General features: G+C 43.4%; 1 protein-coding gene across 3 annotated transcripts; it reads right to left on the bottom strand.

The window, feature by feature from the left end:
- Positions 1-503: 503 nt before the first annotated feature.
- Positions 504-11,388, bottom strand: si:ch211-140m22.7 (uncharacterized protein LOC570370 homolog). 3 transcript variants are annotated; one of them, XM_053440272.1, is made up of 7 exons: positions 11,294-11,388; positions 10,679-10,732; positions 9,261-9,366; positions 5,529-6,824; positions 4,253-4,316; positions 3,730-3,854; positions 504-812 (listed from the first exon to the last, which is right to left on the bottom strand). In XM_053440272.1, the coding sequence occupies exons 1-7, from the start codon at positions 11,342-11,344 to the stop codon at positions 781-783; spliced, it is 1,728 nt and encodes a 575-aa protein (XP_053296247.1). In that variant the 5' UTR covers positions 11,345-11,388; the 3' UTR covers positions 504-780. The 3 variants fall into 3 exon arrangements, with proteins under 3 accessions (XP_053296247.1, XP_053296246.1, XP_053296248.1); XM_053440271.1 differs by lacking the exon at positions 11,294-11,388 and adding an exon at positions 10,874-11,285; XM_053440273.1 differs by lacking the exon at positions 11,294-11,388 and adding an exon at positions 10,924-11,285.
- Positions 11,389-20,404: the final 9,016 nt, after the last annotated feature.

Genomic DNA, 20,404 nt, shown 5'->3' with positions numbered 1-20,404 from the left:
ATCGCCCGCAGATCCAGGGCCCGCTGTAGCCGCACCATGGATTACGACTGTGGATCGGGCATCAGAGGTCGCGGTGGTGGATCCAGTATGGCGGATTCTATATCGTGTGGGCTGATCGTAGTGGTAATGGTGGATCCTGTGTCACGTTGGCATTAGTTAATGGTGGTGGACCACGACAAGGTCGGCAGCTGATGAAGGATCCTAATAAGCGGCAGTGGACAATGACGGTGGACTATAGTGGATCCGATCTGGATGGCGGATCATGATCTTGCTTGCTGCTGACCATAGACTATGATGCAGCAGGACTGCTTGACATATAGTATTGAAGTTATCCTTCAAAATGTTTACCCTCATCTATGCTGCTAAAAACTTTAATCTTGATGATGTTTTCCTACACTTGACATCTATTACACTTCTTTCCGTCCTGGGAGAGGGATCCCTCACATGTGGCTCTCTCTGAAGTTTCTATGTATTTTTACCCAGAAAGAGGTGTATACACAATAGATATGAAATGGAATTTAATGTTTTCCTTATACTAAGCTCTGACATGGATCAATTTACACAGTTTATGTCACAGCTCACTCTCACTTTGTCTGCCAAATACGTACATCTACTACTTTATCTTCCATATCTAGTCATTGAAACAAGTCTAGTCTCAGACACAAAGCGAGATTCAAGGGTTTGTTGCAACATGACAGTAAGCAGACATTTAATGTTCCACTATGGAGATGTACAGGAAACAGGTGTCAGTAGGAAAGGTTCATTGCAAAGTGCTGATGTTCACTTCTGGGAAACTTCATCCAAGCTGGGCTCTAAAAAAACAAAAAAACACACAAAGCAGAGCTGTTAGTCCAGACTCAAACATTTATAGTTTGAAGTTCTCACTGTAACAAAATAATTGACCAATCCATGCGTGGCAGAAGGAAGATTTAGTGCATTCATATTTTATCTAAGCTTGCCTGTATTTTTTGCTTTCTTAAAAGGGGACATATTATGAAAATTCCACTTTTGTAGTGCTTCTACACATTAATTTGGGTATCTGGGATGTCTACCGACCCAAAAAGAGAATGCGCTTCCCTATCATTCTCTCGTCACAATGAAATGGAATATGAATCAATAGATAAATCTGTTCTGTCTTTACTTTAGTTGTGTCACTATAATAATGTTGGTTGAATTTGTCACTTTAACAACGTTGGTTGGTTGCCACCCAGTTATACTTATCAACAAAACCAGAACAAAGTAATCAATTAACTAAACTTCGAGCATGTCTCAAGAACATAAAAACCTGGATGACCCGCACTTTTCTCTTATTAAACTCAGACAAAACAGAGGTTATAATACTTGGCCCCAAACACCTTAGAGATACATTATTTAATGATATAGCTGCGCTAGACGACATTGCCCTTGCTTCCAACAAAACAGTCAGGAACTTGGGAGTGATCTTCGATCCTGATTTATCCTTTAATAGTCACTTAAAACAAATTTCTAGAACCACCTTTTTCCACTTGCGTAATATCTCAAAAATCTGACATGTCCTTTCACAAAAAGATGCAGAAAAACTAGTCCACGCCTTTGTTACATCGAGACTGGACTATTGTAATTCATTATTATCAGGCTCCAGCAGTAAGTCGTTAAAGACTCTACAGCTTCTCCAAAATGCCGCAGCACGTGTCCTGACGAGAACAAAGAAAAGAGAGCACATTTCTCCAGTATTAGCATCACTACACTGGCTTCCAGTTAAATCTAGAATAGAATTTAAAATTCTCCTCCTCACCTTCAAGGCCCTTAATAATATGGCGCCATTTTACCTTAAAGAGCTGTTAGTACCTTATAAACCCACTAGAGCACCCAGCTCCCAGAATTTAGGCCTACTTGTCGTCCCTAAAGTCTCTAAAAGTAGAGTAGGAGCCAGAGCTTTTAGCCATCAAGCTCCTCTGCTGTGGAATAAACTACCGCTTTCAGTTCGGGAGGCAGACACCATCTGTTCATTTAAGAGTAGGCTCAAAGCCTTCCTTTTTGATAAAGCTTATAGTTAGAGCTAATTAGTGCGGCAGAACGTTACTTGTTCTATTTTATGACACACAGAGCTTCTCTTTCCAGCTTCTCCTTCCTCTTCTCCATCCTTATCCCCCTTCCCCGGAATCCCTTTGCTTTATCACCCGCAGATCCAGGGCCTCTGTGGCCGCACCATGGATTGCGGTTGTTGATCGCGCACCGGGGGTCGCCGTGGTGGATCCAGTGTGGCTGATTCTGTGTCGTGTGGGCTGATCGTGGTGGTGATGGCGGACCCTGTGTCGCGTTGGCATCGGGTACGGGCATTGGACCAGGGCCGCGGCGGCGGCTCGTGGTGGGTGGCGGTGGACGGTGACTGGAGTGGCGTTCTGGTCTGGATGGTGGATCGTGGTCCTGCTGGTTGCTTACCATGGACTGTGATTGCAGCGGGACTGCTTGGCATGTCATGTTGGGGTTGTCCTTCGGGATGTTTACCCTCATCAAATGCTGCTAGAGACTTTAATCTTTAATCTTGAAGACTTTAATCTTGATGATGTTTTCCTGCACGTGGCATCTATTGCACTTCTGTCCGTCCTGGGAGAGGGATCCCTCACATGTGGCTCTCTCTGAGGTTTCTACGTATTTTTACCCTTGGTTTTTAGTAGTTTTTCCTTACTCTTGCTGAGGGTTAAGGACAGAGGATGTCACACCCTGTTAAAGCCCTATGAGATGAATTTTAATTTGTGAATATGGGCTATACAAATAAAATTTGATTGATTGATTGACTGATGACAAAGCGATGGTATCCCCCCAAAAAATGTTAACCACTGACAATACATGTTAACACATTAATGTATTGTAAACACAAACCAAATTAGTCAAATATCTTTTACTATAAAAAGCCATTGACTTATACCTATCCAATGCTTCTTTCATCAGCTGTAAAGCAACTTTTAGCAGCTGCAACTGGATTTATTTAAGCGTTTCTACTACTTGTATTTTTCTTAAATATAAGTTTGAATCCTTGCTGTTAAATATGCAGCTCTGCTTGTCCATGTCTGTGACTGGTCATAAGCTGTAAACAGTGCCCCTTACATGTGAATGTGCTTATATCTAGATTGAGAAAGCCTGGGTTTACTTATCGAGTTGATAACGAAAGTATAAAGGATAGATATCGTGGATAAGTTGAACATGCTTTGTAGTACAGGCGCCAGATAACTAAGTTAATATAAAATCCACTTTTTGTGGATTAATTTAAAAGGTTCAGTGTGTAGAACTTAGTGACATCTGGGGGTGAAGTTGCATATTGCAGCTGAATACCCATAACTTCACCCTTCCCTTCCGAACATGGAAGAGAACCTGTCCCTTAAGTTGTCATAAAATCTCAAAAGATGTTTAGTTTGTCCAGTCTGGGCTACTTTAACAATCATGGTGGCCTACGTAGAGAGTACCTGCTCTGATGTTAATATAAAGTATTTAAATATAAGAGGTCTCATTCTAGAGTAAAAAAACAACAAAAAAAACCTTTGATACAATTTAGACGAAACACACTTATTATTTTGTGTTAAATTTCTGCCCATGTATCCCTTTCCCCAAAATCATACAAACTGCACCTTTAAATTTCATCTCTAACCTTTCAGTGTAAAAATAAAAGTACAGGAATTCAATGCAGGAAATTTGACGTACACAGCAATTACAGCTGTTCAATAGTTTAAATAGTTAAATAATTTAACTCACCTGTGAATTTGAAGTCAGGGAAAGACGTTAGGTCTCCACCACCATAGAGTCTCTGAAGCTTTGCAATCTCCTCTGCTAAAGCCTTCTCATATTCTGAACCTGCATCGACCAGCCCCCCAGTGGCCCTACAGGACAATGACAAAATCAGGTATCAGCTAAGAGTCATCTAATTTACTACCAGCTTAAAAGCACTTTACAGGCATGAAATCATTTCATGCAGATGAAAATTAACATTCATTTGTTCCATTTTAGATGACAAACTTACGATGTATTAAGATATAAATCGATGGTGTCGGATCATGTCTGATGTCGCTCCAGTCATTTTAGGGTTAGGGTTGAAATAATATCTGCTTCTGAATCATTCTATTACATTCATTACAGATCAATCTGAATGACCACACTGCTACAGTCCCCCCCCCCCCCGCAATGTCTGATTAGCAGAGCCTCTACCAAACCTTGACAATTTAACTACAGTGCAGCCGTACAGTTAGGTTTCTTAAGAGATAAATGCAGCGAGACTCACTGGCTTTTTGTAGAGTACTCGCGGATGGAGTCCAGGAAGAGCTTCTGAATTGGGTCCATTGGAGCTGTTAGTCACAAGAACAAAAATTAATTTCTCTTCATAGAAAAACACAAATATCAGGATCTTGCATTTTGAAATTATATATCGATTCAGCTATAACAGATCTGGTTTTAACTGTATCCCTCATGCAAAAAAACAGCACTTGGTGGTAGAGAGTAAGCAGCTACAGTGGTCAGACAGAGAAAAATGTGTTAGAGGTTTAGTCAGTTTACATGTCAAAGGTTGCTGTGCTACACATTCACAGCATTGTTGCAATATACCGATTGTAAATCACTCTAGTAATTTAAAACATTTAAAAATAAAGTCCAATGAACCTGGCTAAACACAGTAACCAGTCTGCAGTCACACCAAGTGCTTTCACCATCAAGGAAAGTTCACATTTAACCTTTATCCATTAGCAAAATGGTTGCATCAAAGATTAAGGGACAGATTATATTTGACTTTCACCATGCGTCGCCATAAAAAGTATGAAAACTTTCAAGGGTGGAAGAGGACAGGAATTTGAGGTAAAAATAAATAAATATATATAGGATATAAAAGAGGTCAGATGACAGCGGAAATAGTGACATACACCTTAACCAGTGTAAGCAGTACCCATAATATTATGTTTAGTACAAAATCAAGCAAAATAATTGCATTACATCACAACACATAAGAAATTGGGAGTGCTAATACTTTTTAACAGTGGACCATAAACCAACGAACCTCCTGTAATTTTCAAAATAAAAAAAAACAATGAGCAAATGGTGTGAAGAACAGTTCATGCAGTGAGTTTCAAGGAAAGAGGTGAATGCAGTTAGCAGGCAGTTGTTACCAAGACTTGAAAAAAAGTGTGTGGACATACAGCAAGCCAGAAATCTCTAGACAACATTCTATCACACCCCTATTACATGTAAAATGCCTGAAGCAGCACAAACACGTGAGAAAACTTGAGCTACATTTTTGATGACCTAGTAGGGGTCAGTTAGGGGTATATGTGCTGGTGATTATGGAGAAGGTAGCGTATTGTAAAAATGCATTAGGTATAACTAAGGAACTAATAGAAACATTGTGCAATGCTAGAACAAAAATGTGTTTGTGATGTTGGGCATCTTTACTGTTTATCTTTACAATCATCACAAACAACTATCGTTGATTATATAAAAGGGTGATAAATTGTAGGTTCCACAGAGGAAAAGAGAAGGGTTGGAGGAGAGGGGGAGGTTGTAGTTTGTACCCTCAGATAATTCAGCTGGGGCTTCCACCTGCAGTTCCTCTCCTTCAGCTTCAGCTATGACTGGAGCAGGGTCTACCAGCTCTTCAGCACTTTCTACAGAGGCAGAAACCTCTGCTGGGGCCACTTCGACGGGAGTAGCTTCATCCACGGGCGCTGGTGCAGCATCGACAAGGGCAGATTCAGCTACGGGCGCTGGGGCCGCGTCTACGGGAGCAGATTCAGCCACAGACTCTGGGGCCGCGTCTACTGGAGCAGATTCAGCCACAGACTCTGGGGCCGTGTCTACTGGAGCAGATTCAGCCACAGACTCTGGGGCCGCGTCTACTGGAGCAGATTCAGCCACAGACTCTGGGGCCGCCTCTAGGGGAGCAGCTTCAACCACAGACTCTGGAGCCGCCTCTAGGGGAGCAGCTTCAGCCACAGACTCAGGGGCCACGTCCACAGGAGCAGCTTCAGCCACAGACTCTGGGGCCACGTCCACAGGAGCAGCTTCAGCCACAGACTCTGGGGCCGCCTCTAGGGGAGCAGCTTCAGCCACAGACTCAGGGGCCACGTCCAAAGAAGCAGCTTCAGCCACAGACTCTTGGGCCACGTCTACGGGAGCAGCTTCGGCCACAGACTCTTGGGCCACGTCTACGGGAGCAGCTTCGGCCACAGACTCTTGGGCCACGTCTACGGGAGCAGCTTCGGCCACAGACTCTGGGACCGCGTCTACGGGAGCAGCTTCGGCCACAGACTCTGGGACCGCGTCTACGGGAGCAGCTTCAGAAACTGGGGCCGCGTCTAGGGGAGCAGCTTCAGCTACAGACTCTGGGGCCACGTCTACGGAAGCAGTTTCAGTCACAGGCTCTGGGGCTTCAGGGGCTGAAGCTGACTCTTCAATTGACGCAACTTGAGCAGGCTGTTCAGCTGGTGGAGTGGCAGCAGTTTCAGCTATAAATGCAGCAGGCTCTGCAATGGCTTCCCCCACTGGTACGACTTCAGCAAAAGCTTCTGCAACAGCCTCAACCACTGGTACAGTTTCAGCAACCGCTTCAGCAACAACTTCAATAATAGGTGTAGCTTCAGTGGAGGCTTCAGCAACAGGTACAGCTTCTTGGACACATTCAGAGACTGTTTCAGCAACAGGTATGGATTCTGTTGCTGAAGCTGTGAGAGTAACCCCCAGCACTGGATCAGCGACTGTTTCAGCTGCAGCCACGGCTGTCGCTGCAGAAACTTCTTTCTTGGGAGGGACATATGACTTGTGCTGGACAAGTTTCTCTAGATCGAAGTATGTTTTAGCCTGGTCTTTGTCTAGGATAAAGGAGGAGGGCAAGCAGACAATATGCATTATTTCTTTTTTCAAACATTTGTATATGGTTGGCATTACAAAATGTTCATATTATTACATTTTACAAAAGGAATAATTTCTGGATGGTTTTGTCTTGTAGCAGCACATAAGGCCATTGTAGGTGAAAATAGAAAACAAGCTTAGTGAGGGTCAATATTATAAGAAAAATGGCTGTAATAGTATAGTATAGTACATAGTATCCGAAATATGCACTGCTTTACAAGAAAATACAAAAGCAAGTTAGTCACATGGATAAAGCAAAGGTATAGTAGAAAATTGTATGATAGTAAATACTTGAAGTATATGATCAAAAGGACCCAAAACCCATTCACACTGGTCAGCTGAGGAGGCAGTTAGCCTGTGAAATAATTTGTGTAGTGTAGCTGTGATGGACACAATAATAAGTCCATTATCTTCATGTACAGTGGCAATAACCCAATGTAATGACCTGGGTTTATGCATTTATTCTAGAGCCTATTTATTGGCCTTTCTCAGATATCAGTATCCACATACATGTTGTCTGATGGGATATGCAACAATTATGCTTGGGGTCATTTTGAAATGGTGAGAGTACTTAAAGGTTCAGTGTGTAAGATTTAGTGGTGACATCTAGTGGTGAAGTTGCATGTTTCAGAAGAACACCTCTCAACTCACCCTCCCCCTCCAAACATGAAAGAGAACCTGGGGTAGCCTTCAGTTTGTCCAGTTTGGGCTACTGTTAAAAAAAAAAATAGCAGCTTCCATAGATAGGACCTGTTCCCTATGTAAAAAATAAAGTATTTGATCATCACTTGGGTTTTTATATATGGAATTTTACGCCAATAGATCTGTTTCACCTCAAATCTTACACACTGGACCTTAAAAACAGATTATTCTTAAACAAAGAAAAACAAAGTAAAAAAAAACACCCCGACTTAATAGTTCATTTCTGTTCATGGTCCCCGAGTAGGTGACCTGAAAAAATATCACAGGCCAAAACCCATCATCTGTACTAAAAATGGACCAACAACCTCAACAGTTGGAACAGCAAGATCTACTTGTTGTTTTTGTTGTAAATTTAAGACACTTGGATTTAAGATAAAATATGAAAATGAGACAAGAACAGGAGTTCAGCTTTTCTTTCACAGAAGAAATCCAAGTCCAAAGCCAAGAATAGACATTCAGAGGTATGAAATGTTTAAATAAAATTGATCTAAAAAGGCAACAAGAACCATCTGTAACCCCGGGTTAAAATATGTTTTGCTCACTTGGTTTGGGTCAAACAAAAAGGTCCTTTGTCTGAGTTCCTTCACACAACTCTTTATATTCATATATTGGCCTTCAACCCAAAAGTGTTCTGCCTACAACAAAAACGGACACAATTTTAAAAAGGGGACTTATATAAAGTGGTAAGCACGCGGGTTATGTTATGGGCCCCTCATATTTTCATATTACTGTCATGAGTCAACATTTTCCAAAGCATATTCATTTACATCTTACGCCCTTAATTAAGATATTAGCTTTACAGTCATTATATTTTGTATTATCTAACATATAGGAAAGACCAAGAGATTGTGTAGAGAAAGAGAAAGAAAAGCAGCATTGGTCGAGGGACCTATAGGTTGAATAAAAGACAGCAAGCGCCGATTGCAAACATAAGGCAGTGAAATAAAGAGACGAATTTCCTGATTGTTTAATAGCGGTTATGTTCTTAAGCAGCTGGAAGAAAAAATTGTGATCGGTTCTCTAACAACAGATGTACCGGTCAGGACAAGTATTTACATGCACAGGCATTGCCCCATCCAATACTTCTCATTTAGTTTTTAAATTCCCCCCCCCCTGCATGCAAGGTTTAGGGAACATCTGTAAATTAACGCATCTACTGATAGCTTGAATGTGAGGTTTAAGGAGACATTTTTTAATTGTAGCAACATTAATAACCTGGGTTACACTCTCCACTCCTAAATTTGCAATCATCTGTTATTGCTGACGAAAACACCTGCAGACGCATTCTTAAAGACAGGCCTAATTTAATTTTTACCATAAACCATTTATTCTAATCCTTTTTATTTATATGTGTATGTATATTTTTAAGGAAGGAAGGAAAGCCCACATTGCATTTCTTTTAATGAAAGTGCTTGTTACAACTTGCGGAGGTTTCTTATAACTGAATATTAAGCCTTCTTGACAGAAAATACCAAGACAAAGTGTGTCAGTGCTTTGTCTAAAATTACAGATGGTTTTGGTCCATAACACCCAGCACTACTCCCTGTACTGTTGTATCAACTAAGGAAATACAAAAAATGTAAACAATGTTGCCTGACATGTTTCTCCCTTGACCAGCTCAATGACACTGTCAATTAAAGTACCACAGTTCAGGCAAGAACTAAAGAAACAGTTACATGTTGTGATAAACCTACCTGAGATGTTTTTTTTGGAAGATTTTTTGTTACCTCCAGATTTTGTGCTTAGGGCTACAGCTAAAGGGGCTCTGCTTAGAGTACTCCACCTGTCAGCCTGCAAGCACTGTCAAAAACACATAGAACATTGATTTCAGTTACATTATTTTCTTACCTCAGAGGAGTGGTAACTGACTACTGTCAAAATGTCAAATTTACAACTAAGCAAAACCAGTTCAGCTAAACCAAGACTTGAAGGAGATAAAATCACAGCTGTGTGTCCAGCTTAACAAGTGAGGAAGGTACCATATAAGGTCTGCTCCACAGATGATTTAGGGAAATGCTACATAGTGTTGTTTAGTAATTATCCTCAGAAAATTATGTGAGTCCAAAACACAATCATCAGTCTAATTATGCAATAACTTCAACGATTTACTTCTAAAAAAGGACACAGCAGCTAGGTTTACATAAAAACCGTGTTGCTTAAAATGGCAGCTTTAGAGGACACAGCAGGGACCTTTGTCAGTAACAACCCCCTCTGAAAGTCAATCAACTTAAATATGTGACATCTTCCCATGCTGTCATGAAAAACTAGTAACAGTAACACTTATTTGTAGCTTGAAAGTTACTGGGAACTTATTTGGTTTTGACCATCTTTTAAAAGTTTACAGTATTTTCAAGATCATTGTCCCTGTCCTTGACAGTACACTAAGCCTATTAGATCTTAGCCTACATTAAACACCTCAGGAGTGTCAGTGTACACACAGAAACAGACTTGGATTTTCTAATTTAATATCCAAAACATCTCCTTCCAGACTGATATTATCATCTGTTTGTTCCAGCTACTCATTGAAGCTGAAGTATGGGCTCGCGGTAAGTGTTTTACAGCTAATTTAAACGAAGCCTCCGTTTATTCGATGGGACATTTCAAACAGTAGAATCTCCACTAGAACATTCATTTAAGTTTTGCGAGTTTCAATAGTGTCTGGTTAGAGGAAAATTACTTCAATCCAACCAATTACTACTTTTATGCATTGTCAATCTCAAATGTAATTATCAAATCTATATAAGCAAATAATAACATTGACATAAATGCTCAGCCAACCAAGGTTCATATGAATATCAACCACAACTGACATGACCACATGCACTGACCCAGCCTCTGTCTGTTGGCCTGGTGTTTGGTTTAAGCCTGCACCACTAGCTACCTCACTAATAAACACGCTCGCTCCATGTTATAACTTTGTGACGTTGGTGCGTCTTGTTTCATTTGTCGGTCAGCTCAGAAATGTATTTAAAAACCACCAATTTAAAAACCATGAAGCTGAGGCCAGTGATAGCTCCACATACAGAGCATTGTGGTTAGCAGTTAACAGTCAGCCAAACATTTGCGACATTATTTCAAATTATTTAATGAAATAACGCTTAAAATGTATTACCTTGAAACAACCCAGTCGTCCCATCCTCAGAAGCGAAGCCGCCATCTCTCCGTGCTGGCATTCAGTGAGCACACAAAGACAAGTTAACACAATGATAACCACATCGAAATATCCTGAACATGCATTTAGCAACATTAGCACCGTGCAACAAAACAGAACTGCAATGAAGAAAACGTTTACGTTAACGTATCCAACCTTGTCTCGGCGAGACTGAAAGTAGCCTTTAAGAATGAGATAGCTGTTACCTTTGAAAAAATGCTGCTTACAAATGTTCCCTTTCTGCAGTGCAGAGGTCCAGTAGCAACACACACTGACTTGGTCACCTTTATGTAACATGTGACAGTGAACGCCCCCCTTCTGAGCAACCCGTTATCACTTTGCCTATCACAGTCCCTGGTTTATTCAGCACATTAACAATTGTCCGTCATTAATGCTTTATGCATGTTGGACGTGGATAAGTGTTGGTGCATGTACCGTGAATGAACATTTAAATGTACATGCACTAAGTTATGAATGTTTTTTTCCCCCAACATTCCCTGCACCTCTGTTGTTACCTTCTCTGCTTATATATTTTATTTTCTATCATAGTTAAGAAAGCTGAACTTGTGGACCTACTGTGTGAAACACCCTGTCCCCACTCAGGGAACAAAGCCAGCTTGTGTACATTCTGTACTTTTTCGAAGGGGCGTGCCGTCTGTGACGTAAATTTACCGCGACAGACCAATCTTTTTTTTTAAAAGAGGAACAAAACTGGAAACAATAATAAAGATAATAATAATATTAATATTATGAAACACCTTTCCAAAACAAGGTTTACAAGGGGCTTAACATGATTAAAACAACAGGAATCTCAAAGGTGTAATCACAAGAACAGTATCAATAGAGGAGTATAGCAAGCAAAACATATTAAGAAAGTTAAATAAATAAAAACATAAATAAAACATTAAGAGAGGATCACACGAAGGCTAGTCTATGAAAGTGTGTTGTAAGAAGAGCCTCAAAAGAGGCGATACATTTCACCATTTCTGATCTCCTCAGGCAGGTTGTTCCAAAGTCTGGGGGCATGAATGGCAAATGCTCTGTCACCTTGTATACAAGGGGTTGTATGCAGGTGGGTTGTATAACATACAGGAACATACAAACATACAAGCCAGGGGTGTTGTAAAATATAAATCATATAAATATCCTGTAAAGTTTAATATATTAAACGTTTTAGCAGCCTTTTTGTTAGATTATTTGGAAATTAAGTTTACATTTCATAAAAAAATTAAACAATGCCCCTATGCATTTATGGATGGGAATTGGGGGCTTAATTTACCAAAATAGTTAAAAGTCTTCATAAATATGGTCAATAATAAACTTACATACGTCTTTCCAGTATTGGTGTGGGAGCAATGCCAAAAAAGGTGCAAGACTGTTTCTGGATGCTCATCACAGGATGAGCAGTTTGCAGGTACTTGATTTGCATGTGTCAAGGATAATGTTGTGTCATGTTGTGTTGACTAATGATATACACCCCTTTTTTTTGTTAGGGAATCTATGTAATCAACCCTTCAGTGAGGCTGGGAGGAAGAACATTACTTTCTATAAATATATATATGAAAATACCTGCAACAGAAATGGATAGCTTGCTTAAAAATGTTTTGTAAAATTCTGCAGTTAAGCCATCTGTTCCCAGAGATAAATTATTCTTAAATTGGGCTATAGAGTCAGCAATTTCATCCAAGAGGGGTGTAGCAGTACTTTTTTTTATTATTTAATGACTACATTTAAGCTCCTTTACTGAGTTAAGAAATTAAGATTTAGCTTCCTGGTATTGTATTTTAAATCATAATGTTACTGTAGAAATTACAACAGAAGTTTGAAATAAGCTTGGAACTATCAGTGATGACGCCATCAAAATAAAAACTGAAGTATAGCTAATTTTCTAAGTTTTGGTTGTTCAGCAAATAAGAACAAGGCTTTTAATTTACAATTCTGCCTCAAGCCCCTGGTATTAAGATAAACTAAAGACAAAGACAACATTAATAAATAACAAGAGAAAAAAGTGAGCAGCAAGTTCCAACCAGGTGAAAAGAAGAGTTCAGCAACTATAGGGGAACCATGCTCTGCATCATTTAAAGAAAATACCAGTATAATTAACATAAATATGTGACAATCCAAATGAAAGTTCAGCATCATTGGCCTTACATTGACTCACAATAACATTAACTATTTAGCATAGGTTTATTAAGAGCTAAATAAATAAATGTGACAGAGTCTTGGACTATAGTATAAATATGAATCTAGTACAAAACATAGACACAAAAGAAGAGAAGACCCTTGAAGGAAATAGTGTTCAGTGTTATTTACAATCTGTTTAACTAAATGAAAAAAAATAATGTTATTCTGGAGGGAGGTGAGCTCCAGATCCGTGGATGTATGGGGGGCCGTTTGTAAAGCAGCTCACGCTGAAAATAACAGCAACATTTTGTCACATTTAGCTTCAAACCATGTTTAAAAAACTGGTGTGGATTTTTGAGAGTCACTTTTTTGCACATTTACAACAATATTTGCCAACTTAGAGATATTTTAAATATTTAAATCCAAATGTTAAATGTTACAATTAAATGTTAAATGTTAAATCTAAATGCTAAATCTAAATCTAAATCTAAATCTAAATGTTAAATCTAAATGTTTCGGGTGAAACTAAATATTTAACTAATATGCAAATTCAAATGCCGGTAACAGTAAGTAACAAAATAAAAGCTCGAGGAGGTCAGAGTTGCCTCTTCAAGAGCCTCCTCTTCCTCCAGATAAACAGGGCTGAGCAAACAAAGATAAACAGGGTCAACAGTAAATTCAGCAGAAAGCCCTGAGAGAGCGAGAGAGCGAGAGAGACTTATATCAGAGATTCATAATGTAAATAGACCAACATCTACACTGCTGTATTTCTATGAAGCCCAAACAATATCTTACACAAATTCTGCCACATTATAAGGAAACAATTGTCTCGGGTCCCTTGCCTGGCCCTGATTTTCACTCTCTTGAATGCTGCTCTCTGTCTCCTGACATCTGGCCTCACTGTCCCTCGGTGGTGAAGGCACTGTACTCAGCACTGCATAAAGAAAGGAGGTCAAAGGGAAATATTTTTGTAATGATGTTAATCTCATTTTATCTAAGTGTAACTTAACCCTAATTCCATCTTTTTAAGTGTGTTTCATTTAAAAGGCAGCCTTTAGGGATTTAGGGGGAAGCAAAACTGAATGAGATGATCTAGGTTTGAGAGTTGCCTCTCCCTTTCAGTACAAATGACTGAATTGTGCTACTAAGCTCAGTCTACACCTTTTATAATGACTTGTAGGTAGATGAATCAAGACATCCAATCCAAATACAGTTTACAGGCTGCTTACAGTGATCCAATTGAGGCTGACAAAACAAAAACAAAAAACAAACTGGTGCTTAAATTCTGTCAGGTTGGCATTTAACGTTAAGCTTTGGTCACACTACATGACTTTCAAAGTCTTAAGATCACTGTACTGTTCACACTACACGACTGTCTTGTACTCAGGGGTGTTGTGAGCAGAGGAGGAGAGGGCAACCATAGCACAGTGCCCGGGAACCAAGTCCAGATTTGTTTTAACCTACTTCTTCTTTGACGCGGTGGACTTTCTTGCAGTCTGTCATTTTCATTCCCTTGACTGATGAGCTCACTGTCACTTGTGGAAGGTGACACTGTATGAACTAAATTACATGATGTTATAGACAAAAGAGGGGGAAATATATATCAGTAATTGGAAACAAAGTACTTAACATTTCTAATTACCCATATCTGAATTTTGGGGTGAGCAGAATTAGAACAAATAATTTTTTTTTTTATAAATAAATGATAAAGTCATTGCAGTGAGAAAAACATGACAGATCAGTCAAATTGCCCCCCCTTGTGGCTGGCTATAGTGGCTACAGGTCATAAGTCCCGCATCCTTCATAAAAGTGAAACTAAAAACTCAAAGTACTCTTCAAATAAAGTTTCTCCAAACGTGTTTGTTATTTTATGTAGTTAATATCACGATAATCCATGTCCAAGATTCCATTTCCCCGGATAAGATTTATTCATTATTTGCCACTATAAACACACTCTGACCTCCTCGAGCTTTTATTTTGTTACTTCCTGTTACCGGCATTTGAATTTGCATATTAGTTAAATATTTAGTTTCACCCGAAACATTTAGATTTAACATTTAGATTTAGATTTAGATTTAACATTTAGATTTAACATTTAGATTTAGATTCAGATTTAACATTTAGATTTAGATTTAACATTTAGATAGAACATTTAGATTTAAATTTAAATTTAACATTTAGATTTAGATTTAACATTTAGATTTCACATTTAGATTTAGATTGAGATAACCCTGACAAGAAGTCCGCCGCGGATGAGGTTCGCTACATCGTCCAGGGCGTGGGGTGGCGGCGGCTAAAGACCTGCTAAAGACACACCGCCGCTGATGTTGTGGCGTGCACTCAGGGGTGTGTCCTCTCACCCAGTGGGTTGATGGGTAATGTTAGAGGCTGTAGCTATATATACCTCCCGTATGGGGAACATGTGCCAGTTCTTCCTTGCTACTGAATAAACCACAGTAAACAGTACCTGCGTCTCTGCCTTTCCTTGTCTTGCCATATTGGTGACCCCGTTTTTTGGACATGTTCGAGGTAGAGGAGGATAGTGTCCCTTCCTCATCGGGGGAAGACGTATTTTCTTCCCCGGCGCCCGTGGACCGTGTCTCCACAACGACCATGGCGCCGCAGCTTCCGCGACCGACCAGCTCCGCGGAGCACGTTAAACTGCCGGAGTTTTGGCAGAACGACCCCGCGCCGTGGTTTCTGCACGTCGAGGCTCTTTTCCATCTGCGAGGAGTAACGGCAGACGACTCCAGGTATTTTTTGGTGGTCGCGGCTTTGGACCAGCAATCCACCCGGCGCGTGATGCAGCTCCTGCGAGCCCCGCCGCTGCGCGGAAAGTACGCCGCCCTCAAGCAGCTTCTCCTCCGGCGCTACAGCTTGTCAGCCGCGGAGAGAGCGGACAAGCTACTGTCGCTTCCCGGTTTGGGCGATGGTTCGGCAGTGGACCTGATGGACGAGATGCTGTCGTTGCTGGGCTCCGAGGATGATGGTTTCCTGTTCCCGCACATCTTTCTGCGCCAGCTTCCGCTGCAGGTGCGCGCAGCCCTCGCCAACTCTTCTTGTTTGGCGGCCGGCGACTTCCGTGGATTGGCTGAGCAGGCGGACCGGATCCTGCTGACTTCGAGGAACGTCTCCGTGCAGAGTGTGGCCGTGGAGTCCTTGCAGCCGACGTTGGAGGATGAGGTTCCGGCATTGACGGCTGCAGTTTCCACCCGCAGACAGCGCGGCCAGCTGTGTTTCTTCCATCAGCGCTTCGGCAGCAAGGCGCGCCGCTGCGTTCCTCCGTGCGCGTTCGAGGCACCGGGAAACGGAAGAGCCGGCGCTCGGTAGCAGCCGTGGGCGCTGGCGAGCAAGAGGAGCTGCTGTTCGTTCATGACTCCATATCAGGTAATCAGTTCCTGGTGGACTCCGGCTCGCAGAAGAGCCTTCTCCCTCCTGCAGCTACGGACCTCTCGGCCTGTGGCAGTGGTCCGCGTCTGACAGCGGCTAACGGTTCGGCTATAGAGACGTTTGGTACAAAGTCTGTGACTGTGTGTTTCAATGGACGCAAATTTCTGTGTGACTTTGTTGTAGCCTCCATTACGGTTCCTATTATCGGAGCAGATTTTCTGTGCACTAATGGGTTGTTGGTGGATGTAGCTAATCGCAGGCTCATTGATGCTGTGTCTTTTGCGTCTTTTCCGTGTCAGACAGGGGGACCCGGGCCGTTAACACACGCTAATTTCGCGGCGTCAAAGGATGTCTTCCAGCGCTTACTGGCGGAATTTCCTTCGCTGACAACGCCCGCATTTTCTGCCGCGGTTACTAAACACGGCGTGGAACATTTCATTCCCACTGCGGGTACGCCCGTTTTCGCACGTTCGCGTCGCCTCGACACCGTGAAGTTAGCCACTGCGAAGGAGGAGTTTGCTACCATGGAGCGTTTGGGGATCGTTAGGCGGTCCAACAGCCCGTGGGCTTCGCCGCTCCACATGGTGCCCAAGGCGGACGGGTCTTGGCGGCCGTGCGGTGACTTCCGCCGTTTAAATAACATTACGGCCCATGACCGTTATCCCATTCCGCATGTTCAGGATTTTTCGATTCGTCTGGCGGGCATGACAATTTTTTCTAAAATCGATTTGGTGCGAGGTTATCATCAGGTGCCTGTGCGGGCAGAGGACGTGCCCAAGACTGCAGTCATTACACCGTTTGGGCTTTTCGAGTTCCTGCGAATGCCGTTCGGCCTTAAAGGCGCAGCGCAGACGTTTCAGCGCTTGATGGACTCGGTGTTACGTGACCTCGCGTTTGTTTTCGTCTATTTGGACGACATCTTGGTGGCCAGCCCGTCGGTTGATGAGCATTTGTCGCACCTTAGGCAGGTTTTCGAGCGCCTTGATGGACATGGTCTCATTGTCAACACAGCCAAGTGCCAGTTTGGGCTGTCTGTCATAGACTTTTTGGGCCATCGCATTTCGTCGCAGGGTGCGGTTCCTTTGCCCTCGAAGGTGCATGCAGTTGCGGATTTTCCCCGTCCGGTCTCGGTCAGGTTGCTACAGGAGTTTTTGGGCATGGTAAACTTTTACAATCGTTTCTTGCCTCGTGCGGCCCAACTCCTGCAACCATTGTATGGTGCTTTGAAGCTTAAGAAAGCCAAGGACCAGGTTGACTGGACCCCTGTGAGGATCCAGGCTTTTGAGGGGGCTAAGGCTGCCCTGGCTAACGCGGCGCTTCTGGCGCACCCCGCGTCTCTGGGGCGCCCATCGCCCTTACGACCGATGCTTCGGATGTGGCTGTCGGTGCAGTTGTTGAACAGCGTGTTGCGGGTGCGTGGCAGCCCCTTGCATTTTTTAGCCGCGGTTTGCGAGACAGTGAGCGAAAATACAGCGTGTTTGACCGGGAACTGTTAGCGTTGTACCTGGCTACGCGTCATTTCCGTTTCCTGCTGGAAGGCCGCCCTTTCACAGCCTATGTTGACCACAAACCATTGACGTTTGCTATGGCGAAGGTGACAGAGCAATGGTCTGCTCGCCAGCAGCGCCATCTAGCGGCGATCTCCGAATTCACAACGGACATCTAACATGTGGCGGGTAAAGCGAACCCGGTGGCAGACTGCCTGTCGCGGGTGCTGGTGTGCCCTGTGCATCTTGGGGTTGATTTTTCAGCACTGGCTGCCGATCAACCTGGGGACCCGGGTATCGTTGCACTGAGAGCTGCGAGTACCGGTCTGGAGCTGGAGGAGGCAGTGGTGCAAAATGGTGGGCCTGCCCTCCTTTGCGACGTCTCCACGGGCCGCCCCCGCCCGGTGGTGTCGGTTGCTTGGCGCCGTCGGGTCTTTGATATGGTGCACTCTCTTTCTCATCCGGGTGTCCGGGCGTCGGTGAAGTTGGTGTCTTCGAAGTTTGTGTGGCCTGGCCTTCGCAAAGAGGTCAAAGAGTGGGCGGCCACATGTGTGGCGTGTCAGCGCGCAAAAGTTCACCAGCACACTAGGGCGCCCCTCGAGCCATTTTTGATTCCGGCCAAGCGTTTTGATCATGTGCATATCGACCTTGTGGGGCCTCTTCCCCCTTCCCAGGGTTTTACACATCTCCTTACCATGGTAGATCGGACCACTAGGTGGCCAGAGGCAGTTCCTCTGTCTTCCACGACATCTGCGGACGTGGCACGCGCTTTTCTTTCAGCTTGGGTCTCACGTTTTGGTGCACCGTCTGATATCACCTCTGACAGAGGCCCGCAGTTCATTTCGGATCTCTGGTCGGCGCTAGCAAAGTCTTTGGGCACACAGGTTCACCGTACCACTGCCTACCACCCCCAGGCTAACGGTTTGTGTGAACGTTTTCACCGGTCGCTTAAGGTGTCATTGCGGGCTGCGCTCTCAGACGCGAACTGGTTGGATCGGTTGCCGTGGGTGATGCTCGGGTTGCGCTCGGCTCCTAAGGCTGACCTGGATGCCTCGCCTGCAGAGTTGGTGCTCGGTCAGCCGCTCCGCGTCCCAGGGGAGTTTCTGCCTCAGAGCTCGGCCCCCTTTCCGGTTCCTGTTGCGCGTCCTGCGTCACAGGCCGCTTGTGCACCGGTGCCCGTGCATCATTTTTCTCCTCGGTCTTTCGTGCCAACGGATCTTGCGACCACTCGGTTTGTTTTCGTGCGTCACGATGCTCACCGGTTTCCCCTCCAGCCCCCGTATGACGGCCCATTTAGAGTGTTAGAGGCGGGTTCTAAAAGTTTCATTCTGGACATGGGCGGGCGCATGGAGCGCGTTTCGTTAGACAGGCTTAAGCCAGCTCATCTGTTGGCCGGCGAAGAGGTGCTACCGGCCCGGGTTCCCCGTCGTGGTCGCCCCCCTTCTAAGACCCCTGTGTTGTTTTCTCCAGTTGTGCCTCCTGATCCTGTGCCTGTTGTAAATGATGTCCCTTCTGCCTGTTCCACCCCTGCGTTTGCGGACGGGGGTCGGCGTAGCCGTTATGGTCGCCTCGTTAAACCCCCTGAGAGGTACTGACTTTTGTCCCATTTTTTTTCCCCTCTGGGTGTTCGGGGGGCTGTGTGGCGTGCACTCAGGGGTGTGTCCTCTCACCCAGTGGGTTGATGGGTAATGTTAGAGGCTGTAGCTATATATACCTCCCATATGGGGAACATGTGCCAGTTCTTCCTTGCTACTGAATAAACCACAGTAAACAGTACCTGCGTCTCTGCCTTTCCTTGTCTTGCCATAATGTGACGTTTTGTAATAAATCTCTAATTTGATTTTTGTGTTTGCTTGCGCGGCTATATTTTGGTCACCCCCGACAAAATCTCACTCCAAGGTTTTTTGAAAAGTTGGCAGCTCTGTTAATATTAAAATCATGTTAAAAAAAATGTATAAAATAAAACAATATTCATATAATAATTTACAGAACAAATCCCATGAATTTCATGTTGTTTATTAAGATAAAACGACGTCATTTGAAAGACTCGGAGATCTGTTGTTGATGCACCCCGCTTCGCAGACAAAAACTTTTGAAATTTGCCGCATCTGGGGAGCAAGCAGCAAAGAGGAACAAAGAGTTACCTGTTCAATGCAAACATGTCAAAAAGACAGTTGAATTTACTGTCCTTTTTCAAAAAGAAGGAAGAGTTGCATGACGCTTCGAAACGAGTCAGAAAAGCCTCGACAAGCGGCGACAAGGGCAGTTGCAGCGGTCATGTTGACGAGCAAAACCGGCGGCCGCAGGAGACTAGCTCCGCAACCGCTAGCCAGCTTCACCGACAGCTAGCCAAGCCAGGGCAGGAGGCCGGTACCGCGGCAGCAGCAGGTCAGGTTGCCCGCCAGCCGGAGCGGGAGCTAGCTACAGCGCCAGCATTCACAGACACACGCAGTAAAACCCGAAACAGGGAAGAGGAGGAGAATCCGGACATGGTCATGATGTGGGGTGTTTTGGACAACTAAATATGGTGAGCATACTGTCTATTAATAGGCCGCCGTGCCAATCTTTAAATAATAATAATGGAAGATTTATGTGATTTATTGTAAGCTTTGAACTTTTATTTGTTATGTTTTACAAGTTAGATCTATGTTGAGAAATTAATTGCTGACTGTAAGTCCCACCTGTG

Source organism: Pleuronectes platessa, chromosome 14 (genome assembly GCF_947347685.1).
Source record: "Pleuronectes platessa chromosome 14, fPlePla1.1, whole genome shotgun sequence".
In the NCBI taxonomy this organism is placed as follows: Eukaryota; Metazoa; Chordata; class Actinopteri; order Pleuronectiformes; family Pleuronectidae; genus Pleuronectes; species Pleuronectes platessa.
Note: the sequence above shows the minus strand (reverse complement) of the source record. Positions and strands in the feature narration are given on the sequence as shown.